General features: G+C 34.7%; 1 protein-coding gene across 1 annotated transcript in view; it reads right to left on the bottom strand.

The window, feature by feature from the left end:
- Positions 1-13,660, bottom strand: part of LOC121368620 (fibulin-2-like) — a 59,434-nt gene that overhangs the window by 29,621 nt on the left and 16,153 nt on the right. Inside the window, exons 9-10 of the mRNA XM_041493359.1 lie at positions 11,262-11,486; positions 10,055-10,426 (exon numbers count right to left, since the gene is read on the bottom strand). Of these exons, the coding sequence (XP_041349293.1) occupies positions 10,055-10,426; positions 11,262-11,486 (597 nt within the window). The remainder of the gene's footprint in view (positions 1-10,054; positions 10,427-11,261; positions 11,487-13,660) is intronic.

Below are 13,660 nucleotides of genomic sequence, written 5' to 3'. Positions count from 1 at the left end.
GGAAACTGGTAAACATATACCATACGTAATCAGGTCAAAATTTTCAAAGTAACTTTTTTCATGGCATATATAATATGCTTTACACATTAAGAATAAAACTTGATCCTTTGTTTTCTTAAACATAAATAAATAAATAAAAACATATTAAACAAATAAATAAATAAATAAATAAATAAATAAATAAATAAATAAATAAATAAATAAATAAATAAAATAAAATAAAATAAAAAAATGAAATGAAATAAAAATAAAATAAAATAAAATAAAATAAATAATTATTAAAATGATGGTATAATTCATACTATATGAAACGGCTTTGTAAAGAAACCTTTTAGACTTGACCTTTATAACAATTAACAGCATCAGAGAAATATAATCCACTCCATATCAAGATGTGCGAAAATAGAACCTCACTGTATAGAGTTTTACATATCAAATTCCAGTTTACACCACACACCTTCAAATACTTTTTTTTAAATCCCAACTACATACAAATAAAAATCTATATACATTTTAGAAACAACAAATTTATTAAAGAAAGACTTACTGTGACTTTTCTGGCTTACTATAACCAGCAAGAGACTGAAAATTGCATATTTAGAGCACATGGTACAAGCTTGGTATGCAGTCCAGAAAACAAGAGGGATGGAATATGTAATGTGTCAATTAGTAAAATATGACACCACTTGCTCCACTTAGGCCTGAATGTGAGCCGGGGCCGTTTGTGATATTACTAATCCGTGTGACCACCAATCAGTGGGTGATTGGTTAGAGATGACTGTCAGCTTCTAGAAACAAAAAAACAACAACAACATTTAGTCTTATGAATAAATCGTACTTAATGTTAATTTGGAAGAAGTGTTATTAAAAAAAAAATTATGGTATATATTATATATGTTATTAGTGACCAGTTTGTAATGTATTAACAACTTGTATTTAATAGTACTTAAAAAATTAAAAATTACTTAAACTGAAAATTATAAATCTGTTTATGAAAGAGTGAGATTTGTAATATATTTTTTAAATACATATTTATTAAATTTAACAAATATATTCACTAAATATTTAATTTAAATAGCAATTAAATTCCAGGTAAAAACAAGTACATACCTGTAGTTATATTTTTGGAGGTCTACAATATGACACCAAAAAATGTCTTTATTATACCGGTAAAATCTTTTCAATATTCAATAACTATTCTAATAAATTTAGCATCTACACAGAGCAAAAAATAAGTCTTTTAACATATTTAACTTACATATCATGTACTTAGTGACTAAATTAATGCAATTTCTACTTCTGTACACTGAACGTTAATGCCAATAATATTTTAATGTCATTTCAAAAATACCTCGCTTTGCTATATGTACGTCACAATGTCAGTTGCGTGATGTTCACATCAAAATATTTCAGTCAAACTAGAAGCTGGACACTATGTACACAGTAGTATGACCACATTGCCAGAGTGGTCACACAGAATCAGCCAAGGCAGGCTAAGAAAACATTCCCCTGGGGAGAGAACAATGGCAGCCAGAACTGAGGTAAAAGTCAACCCAATACAAATATACATGTACCATTAACATCTTTACATATCATCCAATTGACACCCAGGTGGTAATTTGTGGACACATGGTGTCAATCTGTTAAATAAACTTCAGCACAAGTAACAAAACTGAAGACTTGCTTTCATCATGGGGCCTCGGTACACCTTCGGCTTGATCGTTATAAAGATCTTATTTAACAAATTATTAAGAGTTTACTATAATATACAAATTAGATTTTTTATTTTTTAACTAAACCCAGTCTTGTATTATTGCCCGAAACATTCTGTAAATTGTAGTTTCTTAACATTGTTAGTTATTTCAAAAACTACATTTAAAAAAATAATAGAACTTGTTGATCCCCAAAAGAGCCTTGTTTTGTGATTGCAACAGGTAAATGTCAAGTTGTTCATAATTAGAAAATCAAAGTGAACTACATGCTAATAAATTTATATTCCCAAAGGAACTAAAGTTATTATCTTGTAAAATATAATCCAACATTTACACTTTTAATAAAGAAATAAAAACACTAACAGTGAAAAAAATTGCAAACACATTGAAAGGACTGCAATAATTTTCCACTTTTCATTTTTTTTCCGGGGCAGACATTTAATGAAAATGAGGATAAAGGACCACTGAATATACTTTAAATTATATTACTAATTTATGATAAAATTAATTCAGTATATACTGTCAAATGAGCCTAAAATATTCACAAAAACTATACATAATAGGATTCAAACTGAATTAACCTTCAGATATATACATGTATATATATATATATTTAATTGCAATGCTTGGTCTCAAATACTACCAGTATCACTGGAACACCATTAAATCTTAATCAGATTGGATTGGATAACATATTAACATGCCTATATCCAATTAAGGTTCAAGCACATCTCTCCCAGGGACAGTCTCCGACTTCGCCAGTGACTGGGTCCAGGATAGAAGGGGGGGGGGGGGGTAGTGGGGGGAATAGAGTTTAAAATGGGCAGAATTTAGAAAATAGTAATTAGTAAAAAAGTTAAAAGATTTAAAAAAAAAAGAAAAAAAAAGTTATTACAAGCCAAAAATGTTTTTAAAATTGACTGCTCGGCCAAATATTTATATAAATACATAAGAGAAAGAAGAGAGGATCGGACTATTTAATAATATTTTAAAAAAAGAAGTAATTTTGACATCAAATTTTGAATGGTCTAAACGTTTAAAGTCCAATCTATATGTCCTCGTTAAAGCCATTAGGGTGCACAACTTGTAGGGACAAGATGGGTTGCATCCCATCAATAAAAAACCCTAGATTGACAGTCAATAGACATTGAAGGTGTAGTGCTGTGCTGAAATACAGATCTTGAGAAGCCAGATCTGTCTGTACGAGAGAATCAGACTAGGGTATAGTCCAGTCATCATGGGTTGGTTTTTGTGGTGCAGATGGGCCCCAACTCCGAAGGATACGAGATAGTATCACTATAAAACAAAGTAAAGTCTAGAAAAGAGTAGTAGGGGCCGACCCCACTTCCTATTTCTTCTTAGAGTGGGGCGTCAATCTTCCAGTGCTGCTAGGACAGGCTCAGACATGTAGAGACAAACACAAACAACCGTGGCGTTCTGCAGAATAGCCGTCATACGAGTCATGGAAAAACAAGTTGACATAAGTCACCAGAGAAATGATGTGGAGGCAAGGAATCTCGCTAAAAAAGAATCCAACCTGGTGGTGCAGGCTGTCGAAACGAGAAGCGTTCCAGATTTCAATCAGTTCCAATGGCCGCACACATCCCAGTAGAAAACTCCATTTTGCTGACGAAAACAAAACAAAATGGAGGATTCCCAAGTCGAGCACAGGAAAGCATATGCAGTTTGCACAAGTGAAATAAACACGTCTTACTGTGTTGAGCTCCAAACTGGAAATTAAAAATCCGAATCAAACATTACATCCTGATATATACCATGTATCAATCTCCACTTAAAGAGTGTTGTTTTTTTCCAGCAATAATTTTAGTTTGGCTCGACATAAAAAAGATGAAAACTATTTTTGAAATATCAAAAATATTCTATTGTTTTTGATGGACTTAAGGATACAACAATAACAGGTTACTGCTAGGGCCTCCACAAGTCCAAAATATTGAACTTGAGTACTCGAGGGTCAAACTCAACCCAGACCCTAGTACCTGACACTTACACTATATAATAAAGAGACTAAGGAAAGAAAGAAAGAAATGTTTTATTTAACGACGCACTCAACACATTTTATTTATGTTTATATGGCATCAGACATATGGTTAAGGACCACACAGATTTTGAGAGGAAACACACTGTCGCCACTACATGGGCTACTCTTTCCGATTAGCAGCAAGGGATCTTTTATTTGCGCTTCCCACAGGCAGGATAGCACAAATCATGGCCTTTGTTGAACCAGTTATGGATCACTGGTCGGTGCAAGTGGTTTACACCTACCCATTGAGCCTTGCGGAGCACTCACTCAGGGTTTGGAGTCGGTATCTGGATTAAAAATCCCATGCCTCGACTGGGATCCGAACCCAGTACCTACCAGCCTATAGACCGATGGCCTAACCACGATGCCACTGAGGCCAGTCAAAGAGACTAAGGAATAAAGTAAAATAGCATTATGAATTTTAAATCCAGCACTGAATATGGATGCCAAATCATGCCATTGTATTGCATTCCACACATTCGACTTTTGTTTTCCCTCCATGTCTCATAACCCTATAATATAACCGGCGGCAAGCATATGGCAAATTGACATAAACAAAAATATAATTAAATGAGTGCTCTTCCTTGCACGGGTACTCGAGTCCTGTGAACGGACTCAAGTCTTGCTAGACTCGACCCGTGCTCGAGTACTCGTGAAGACTATAGTTAGTGCTACATTATATTGGTTTTATCCTGTCAAGGACAAATGAGAAATTTGGCTTGATAAACCTTGCCAAGTTCCCAATTCTCAACTTTAACATAGGATAAAGCCAGAAACATAAACTGTGTATTACATTGCAGTACGAGAGCTGTTTCGTTAGATATGTTTCATCTCTCACATTGTGGCAAACATCTTTTGAGAGTTTATGACCTCACCAACTGATCAACTGTACAGAGGCAATTTAGTTTTTGTCAGTTGTTTCATGCAAAGGAAAGTCCAAAGCATTGCACATACATACACTATGAAGCTCATTATAATAAACAGAACACTAAGATAAGATAATATTTATTCTAATTCAACACATTTTTAAGAATGACTAAATTTTAGGTTGTTTTTACCACCCACAGAATTTTGAAGTCACTACTTCATAGCTTAAGGCAAAGAACAGGGGTGTTTTGTAGTGTTTTGTAATGTCAAAAAGATAATTTTGTTAACATACATATTGAATACAGAATTTGTTAAATATTTGCATCATCTTTAAATCAGAAATGAACATATTATTTATTAAGCTTTATTCATAAATGAAATCTGATGAAACTTGTCAAATTACACAATCTATGCTAGAACCATTAACAAGGAAATGTTTTATTTAATGACACACTCAACACATTTTATTTACGATTATATGGCATCAGACATCTGGTTAAGGACCACACAGATACTGAGAGGAATGTGCTATATGAATGGATAAGGAACATGAAGCCGGGACAAGGATTTTCTTTAATTTGCAGTAATGCAAGAAAAGTAGGTCACATTGACCTATTCTCGTACATGACAAATCGCCATCCCAAGCTGTACTTGCATGTAAGGTTTATGAGCCTATATGAATTGACAACGAAGATGTAGCCTGGTCAAAGGATTTTCATTAATGTGCACTAAATCTAATGTGTGAAAAGTAGGTCAGGGTGACCTAGATATGGTATGCAAGACACTGCCAAACTAAGTTGTACTTGCATACATAGTTTGATGATCCTATATGAATTGATAAGGAAGATATCACACAGATAAGGAATTACTTTAATTTGCAGTAATGCTGGAAAAGTAGGTCACAGTAACCTAGTTCTGGTACATGACAATTTCAAATCGCCATCCCATGTTGTACTTGCTAGTTTTGATGAAAGTAAGGACAAATGGACAATGCCATACCATAACACAACCCATCAAAGACTGGCACATAACAACAAACAGTTGAAATCAGAATAGGAATAACCGTACTGTGTTGTCAAATTAGAAACATAATTTGGTGGTTTTACCATCACAAATTTCCTGTTTTATTGGCTCTGCTAACATGTCACCAATAAAGTTAAATTTACAACAGTAAAATCAGATCTACAACAGCAAACTGGAAAACACAGTACGGCTCTTGTCTAATTCTACAACGCATGTTCTGAATAGTATGGTAATATAAACATAGTGACAGAAACTCAGTACAGTGAAACACTTCAAAACCTTTTCTCACTGTTCCTTTTTAAATATCAGTACAGAACAGAATCTCTCAAAAGCGGACATTTTACTTGGTCTCATTGGTGTTTGGTTTAGAGGGATTTCACTGTGTTCCATAAAAATTCTGGCCCATGCCAAAATGGTCACATTAAGACATTTATCTTGAGCTCCTGTGGACAGTAGGCCAAACAAGAAGAAACAGGATCTACCAAAATAAATATTCTAAGTAACAAACTGTAACTATCAATCAGAGGTATCGCAATGTTTTTAAAAAATATTATATATAATTCAATACCTTTGTAACAACACTTCTGATTGGATCTACTAAAATCTGACAGTTTTACCAGCCAATGATGTGCAATGCAGTGATGAAGACAATTTTGCTAGCAAACATATTGCGTACAGAATTTACCATTCAACAGACATTCCTTTCTACCAGTTATTCCTAAGTATTTCATATTGTATTAAAAAAAAAATTGTATTAAAAAAAATATGACTGTAATATGTAAAATAACTTTTAACAAACAAATAAGATTAATAGTGAAAAAAATTAAAATATAAGGAATTTTTTTTTTTTTTTAAATTTACCAGAATATAAATACAGTGGACTCTGTCTAAACCGGATTCTGTGTAATCCGGATCTCTGCATAAACCGGTCCATTTCTAAAGTCCCGTCCAGCTACCGTTTATCTCTTAGGTATAAATCTCTGCCTAATCCGTACTCTGTCTACTCCGGACTCCGGATCAAAAATCAAGAACAAAAGAACCGTTCATGCATTAATTATCTCTGTCTACACCGGATTGGGATTTGACTGAACGACGGGCTGCTTAATTAGTTGAACAATGATCGTCAATTGCCAAATAATCAGGACGCCGTCGCAAGATCAAATACAAAATGTAATCACACTCGTGTGAAGTTTACTCTTATTGCAGTAGGCCGTTAGATCTGGATTTTGTATTCAAATAATTTCGTACGTACGAATAAATTTAATAATGTTTTAGGACATAAAATTAAATTTAACCTAGTACAAATATTGGAATGACCAGAAACATGTTTAATATGCAGCCACTAATATTTTATGCAGAAAAATATATTTGATATGTAATTACAATCGTTAAAAAGTCTGTTAGTCAATAACATCTTAAAAATTGCAGCATACTCAGAAATGTCCCTTGAAGTATATTTTTATGTCTGCGAAATAATCGATTGCAAGTCTGGCTTGTATGACTGTTTTCCAACCATCCTTGGGTTCAAATGTCATTGCTGATCGCAAGTTGTCGATCATTCAAGAACCATAATTCTGGATGAACTCTGTCTAAACCGGTCCTCTATGTAAACCGGACTATTTCGACGGTACGAAGTGAGTCCGGTTTAGACAGAGTCCACTGTATAGTGAGAAAATTTAAAAACAAATATTATATAAATAAAAACAAGAGCCACATTATGTTTGATTCTTTATATGAATAAATAATAATAAAATCATCTCTAATAAAATATGCATGTTTAAACTCTGTACAATAGTAAAAAATGTAAATATACATAGAGATATATTTCTCTATATGACAAACGTCACAAATGACAGGCAACAATACAATTCAAAGTGACCAACTTTAAAGAATAAAAATTGGTTAATAAGTGCTTTTTGTTTTATTTAAAAAAAGTTAGTTTGTTTTGTTTAATGAAAGCACTAGATGAATTAATCGTCGGCTATTGGATTAGCAGCAAAGGATATTTTACAGATACAAGACAAAACCCCAACGGACAAAAATAATGAAGGTTGGGGTTTGGTCCATTAGGGTTTTGTCCATTGGGGTTTGGTCTATTATGGTTTTGTCCATTGGGGTTTTGTCTGTTAGGGTTTTGTCCATTGGGGTTTTGGCTGTTAGGGTTTTGTCTATTAGGGTTTTGTCCATTGGGTTTTTGGCTGTTAGGGTTTTGTCCACTGGGGTTTTGTCTGTTAGGGTTTTGTCTGTTAGGGTTTTGTCTATTAGGGTTTTGTCCACTGGGGTTTTGTCTATTAGGGTTTTGTCCATCGGGATTTTGTCTATTGAGGTTTTGTCTATTAGGGTTTTGTCCATTGGGGTTTTGTCCACTGGGGTTTGGTCTATTTGGGTTTTGTCCTTTGGGGTTTGGTCCATTATGGTTTTGTCCATTGGGGTTTTGGCTGTTAGGGTCTTGTCTATTAGGCTTTTGTCCACTGGGGTTTGGTCTATTAGGGTTTTGTCCTTTGGGGTTTGGTCTATTATGGTTTTGGCTGTTAGGGTTTTGTCCATTGGGGTTTTGGCTGTTAGGGTTTTGTCTATTAGGATTTTGTCCATTGGGGTTTTGACTGTTAGGATTTTGTCTGTTAAGGTTTTGTCCATTAGGGTTTTGTCCACTGAGGTTTTGTCTATTAGGGTTTTGTCCATTGGGGTTTTGTCTATTAGGGTTTTGTCCACTGGGGTTTTGTCCATTAGGGTTTTGTGCATTGGGATTTTGGCTGTTAGGGTTTTGTCTGTTGGGGTTTTGTCTATTAGGGTTTTGTCCACTGGGGTTTGGTCCATTGGGGTTTTTTCTATTAGAGTTTTGTCCATTGGGATTTTGTCTATTAGGGTTTTGTCCACTGGGGTTTAGTCCACTGGGGTTTTGTCCATTAGAGTTTTGTCCATTGGGGTTTTGTCTATTAGGGTTTTGTCCATTGAGGTTTTGTCTATTACGGTTTTGTCTGTTAGGGTTTTATCCACTGGGGTTTTGTCTATTAGGGTTTGGTCTATATTAGGTTTTGTCCATTGAGGTTTTGTCTGTTGGGGTTTTGTTCATTGGGGTTTTGTCCACTGGGGTTTTGGCTGTTAGGGTTTTGTCCATTGGGGTTTTGGCTGTTGAGGTTTTGTCTGTTAGGGTTTTGTCTGTTGGGGTTTTATTCTCGCACCATTTTACATGTACTTTTCCACAGACAATAAAGGACATACCACAATAAACAAACCAAATTAATTTCCACAGTAATATAGTGCAATTAAAAATATTCTCATGCTTAAAAATATGTACACATAGAGATAATGGGTGGGGGGAGAATTTTTGTCAGGATCCCTCTCCCCCAGAGACTCGTCTTCTCTTCGAGGCCAGTTCATTCAGTTCTGAAACAAATACAGCAAACTTTGTTAATATTCTACTGTCAAGATTCTCATTCAATGTGTAGTCACCAAAACTGAACCTCTGTCTTAAATAAATGTTTATCCTATTTTCACTCTAATTATTCTTGAATAAATGTATTTTTCCGAGTAATATTTAATGCAAGGGTGGATACAGGAATTGAAAAATAGATATTACAAACAATGTTGGTGTATTAAGGACTGAATGTCAAGTGCATGAAGCCCACAATGCTGAGGCTAAAGATTCTATGGTGTTGTTAAAACATGGAAAATACATTCATTCTCTATCCTGGGATCAATTCCAGTCGGTGGGTCCATTGGGCTATATCTCGTTCCAGCCAGTGCACCACGACTGGCATATCAAAGGCCATGGTATGTACTACCCTGTCTGTGGGATGGTGCATATAAAAGATCCCTTTCTGCTAATCAAAAAGAGTAGCCCATGAAGTGGCGACAGCGGGTTTCCTCTAACAATATCTGTGTGGTCCTTAACCATATGTCTGACCGTAAATACAATGTGTTAAGTGCGTCGTTAAATAAAACATTTCTTTCTTCTTTTTTTTTCATCCTGTATCTGCCCATGTAATGTAACTAATATATGATGTACTGTAAACCAGATTAATATTGGGACACGTTTTTTTTTTTTCTTCATAAATATGCATCTTAGTGCATGTTTGCAATGTGTAAATTTTACGACTAACTGTTGCTACCCGCAATGCATATTTGCAATTAACATTATGTGTGAGCATAAATTTTGCATCTTAAAGTTTGCCACAAATAACAGGAAATGTATATGGTTTATATGGTTGTATTTTCCCCTAAGTTTACAGTACACTTTAATAAAAAGAGGTTCACACATGCATACTACACATATACTCTTCATCCAGCAGATTAAAAATTAACAGATATCTTTGAAAACAAAGCTATCGGCCAACCTGAACCCTTGCTTATGAAACTTTAAAACACATGCACAGATTCTAGACTTTAAACACATGCTATCTGTATGGACAGGATTTTATTAAAGCCTCAAGTCTTAACTTTAAAAGTATTAAAAGTAAGAGTATATGTATGTGTATGTGTGCATACATGTATATATATATGAAATATGTTATAATTTTATTATTATTGTAAGACAATGATTCAAGGCACCCCAACCTTGACATTGCCAGTGATCTGGGGTAATAAAGTTTAAAAAAAAAGAAAAAAAAAGAAAGAAAAAAAAAAGAGTCAGAGTATTTACAAGTATGGAATTGCCTACCTTCTATGGATGGTCCTTTGCGATTTTTACTTCTTGTGTTGGGTAACAGGTCGGAGAGGTTCTGGTTTATCAGCGTGTCCAGGTTCTCAGGGTACACCGCCTGACTCCAAATCTCTATTTCCTCTGTGAAATAATAACAATAATAATAAACAAGTATAGAGAATATATATCATTACTAAAAGGATGGATGTATAGATGGATGGATGGATGGATGGACGGACGGACAGACGGACGGACAGATGGATGCAAGGATGAACAGATGCAAGGATGGATGGATGGATGGATGGATGGATGGATGGATGGATGGATGGATGGATGGATGGATGGATGGAAGGAAGGACTGATGGACAGACGGACGGATGGATAGACGGACAGATGGATGGACAGACAGACAATTGGACATATGAATGCACAGATGAATGGATGAAGGGAGGGATGGATAATGGATGGATGGGGAAGATGGATGGGGAAGATGGATAGTAGAATGGAACGATGAATAAATGACTGATTGGATAAATGATTGATATAAATATTACTTGGTTGGTTGGATGATGAATGGCTGAATGGATGGGCTGGGTGGTAGGATAAATGAATGGATTGAAAATTAATGCTCATTTTCAGTGGAATGCAACAGAGAGAGGACAACAGGCTCTTAGATTTCACGGAAACAATCATTTCTGGTACCATGTCGGTAGTGTGTCGGTATTCACAGAACCAAAATTTTGTACGACTATTCAACGAAAACGATATATATATATAATTTTTTTTTTTTAAAACAGTTTCCGATGAGTTCCTATGATCACAAGACACGGAACCAAAAATGTTTTTCCCATGAAATTCGGAATCCTATGGCCTGCACGAAAAAAAAAGAAAACAGATATTTGGCAGTAAGGGATGTTTGACAAACTCCACTTTGTAAAGTAACTCAGGTTTATAACACACTGACCTAGCAACTCACCAAAATCATCTTCTGCTAACAACGGTTTGGTTGTTGTGCTGTTGCTTGTCAACAACTGCTTTTCAGACACCCCGTTTTTCACATCATCTGATTTTATCAATGGAGTGGATGTGGCCACAGGTAGTCCCAAACCTGCAGATGCATTATTTTCATTGTTCACGTTATTCCTGCTCGTTAAATACTTTGTTCGAGGACTGGTACCTCTAGACTGTGGTGGTGAAAAGACTGGAATAAAAAAACATAAACTCAAAGAAGGGAGACTACTCTGGTGGGTACCAGCAATGTGGTTTACATCACAAAGATGGTGTCTAATTTCTCGGTGGTGCACCACATAACACATTTTAAACAACAAGAATTCCATGGAATTAAAATGTCTCACCTACTCTAAATTTATTCAATATTACTTACGGCTGCATGTTGAAAAACTAAATAAAATACAAATAAACAACTTTAAAAATTTCAGTTAATATATTAATTTAATTTGTTTTCAACCCCATGTATTATGCTGAATATCCAAGGACCATAGGTGCACCTATAAATAACATTTCATTGATTAACGTTAGTGAGGAAATGAAGTTGACACTGCTACTGTTGGAAAATGAGTAACTACAGCTCGCATTGTACTTTGTAAAGACATGACCAAAAACAAATTAATTAAGTCTGTGTTTAAATAACCATAAAATATCCAGAACTCTATTTTGATCTCTGATCCGTGTTTCTGTATCTTAAAAACACAGATGATACAAAGAAATGTTTGTTTTGTTAAATAACCACACCGCTAGAGCACATTGATTAACTAATCATCAACTATACAATGTAGGTCAAAATACAATACTTCTGACGGTCTTCTGAGGAAACCCACTACATATTTCCATTAACAGCATGGAATCTTTCCTATATGCACTTTCCTCATAAACCGGACAACATATACCACAGCCTTTGATATACCAGTAATGACGAATGGGTTGGGATGGAAAAAAAACCATGGTCTCACCAAGCAGGTTCAATCCTATGACTGAAGCAGTACAGGCAGGCACGCTACCGACTGAACTAGATCCTGTGCCACGGTAGATATTACAATGTGTAGATGCTGTTCTCAATAAACTCATTTTGACTATATAATTAAATTTTTGTTACATTCATTACAATATAACGTCATCCCATTGTAGCAACAACAGTTTGTTAATTTCTCAATAAATATAAAAATTACATTGTCAGGGAACATCATACCTGATGAAGACATTTTATATTGGTAAGTTGTCTTATTGAACATTATTGTTTATGGACCAAAAAATAATTCAAAATAAAGTATGAATTGTTATTATTAGCAAGTATGATTCTAATTTAATTACAAGTATTGTCTGTTATTTCTTTTATATTCATCTGGGTATGAAGAAAATAAATCATCTGCAAACTTATGTTCGTCAATTCACAGTTTGCGGATGATTTTTTTGGTTCATACCCCGATGAACGTAAAAGAAATAACAGACAATACTTAAATAAATGTTACAGCCATTTCAAACTTTTAAAATAATTATTCTGTGTATTCAATTCAAATACAGTCAAATCCACTTTATTGCATATCGGTTTATAGCATAAATCAGTTATTTGCATATTATTCAGCTGCACAGAATCGTTTAGCATTAAATTATGTTGCATATTTGAATAGCTTTACAAACACAAACATTGGTTAACTGCATACGAAAAAAAAAAAAAATCTAGAAAATTTCATCATAAAATGTTCCACAAACCTCTGTAATTGTACAGAGAACAAAGCAGAATGTTCTGTGTTGGTTAAAAACTAATATTAAATGAAGAAAAAAGTAAAAGTGGTTACTAAAACAGGCAATGTACATTGATGACAAACTATGAAGAAGGAAATGTTTTATTTGACGACGCACTCAACACATTTCATTTACGGTTATATGGCATCGGACATATGGTTAAGGACCACATAGATATTGAGGGAGGAAACCCACTGTCGCCATTTCATGGGGTACTCTTTTCGATTAGCAGCAAGGGATCTTTTATATGCACCATCCCATAGACAGGATATCACATACCACGACCTTTGATGTACCAGTCGTGGTGCACTGGCTGGAGCAATAAATAGCCCAATGGGCCCACTTGATCACAAACCAACCACGCATAAAGTGAGCGCTTTACCATTGGGCTAGGTCTCGCCCCTGACAAACTATGAATGCTCACGCAAGAAGACTCATAGCAATGTGTTCAAGTGTTTATTGCAGTAATCCTGGGACCATTAGTGCGTCATTTAAGTCTTGATGTCAGGATTTCAGATGTGATTTGTCCTTACAATACTGACAATGGAACTCCGTTGACAGAACATATACAAAAAATTTCATGCAGCAGTGCAACAGTCCATTGTTATTTTTATG

Source organism: Gigantopelta aegis, chromosome 3 (genome assembly GCF_016097555.1).
Source record: "Gigantopelta aegis isolate Gae_Host chromosome 3, Gae_host_genome, whole genome shotgun sequence".
Lineage (NCBI taxonomy): Eukaryota > Metazoa > Mollusca > Gastropoda > Neomphalida > Peltospiridae > Gigantopelta > Gigantopelta aegis.
The sequence above is the reverse complement of the archived record's forward strand: the minus strand, read 5'-3'. Positions and strand labels throughout refer to the sequence as shown.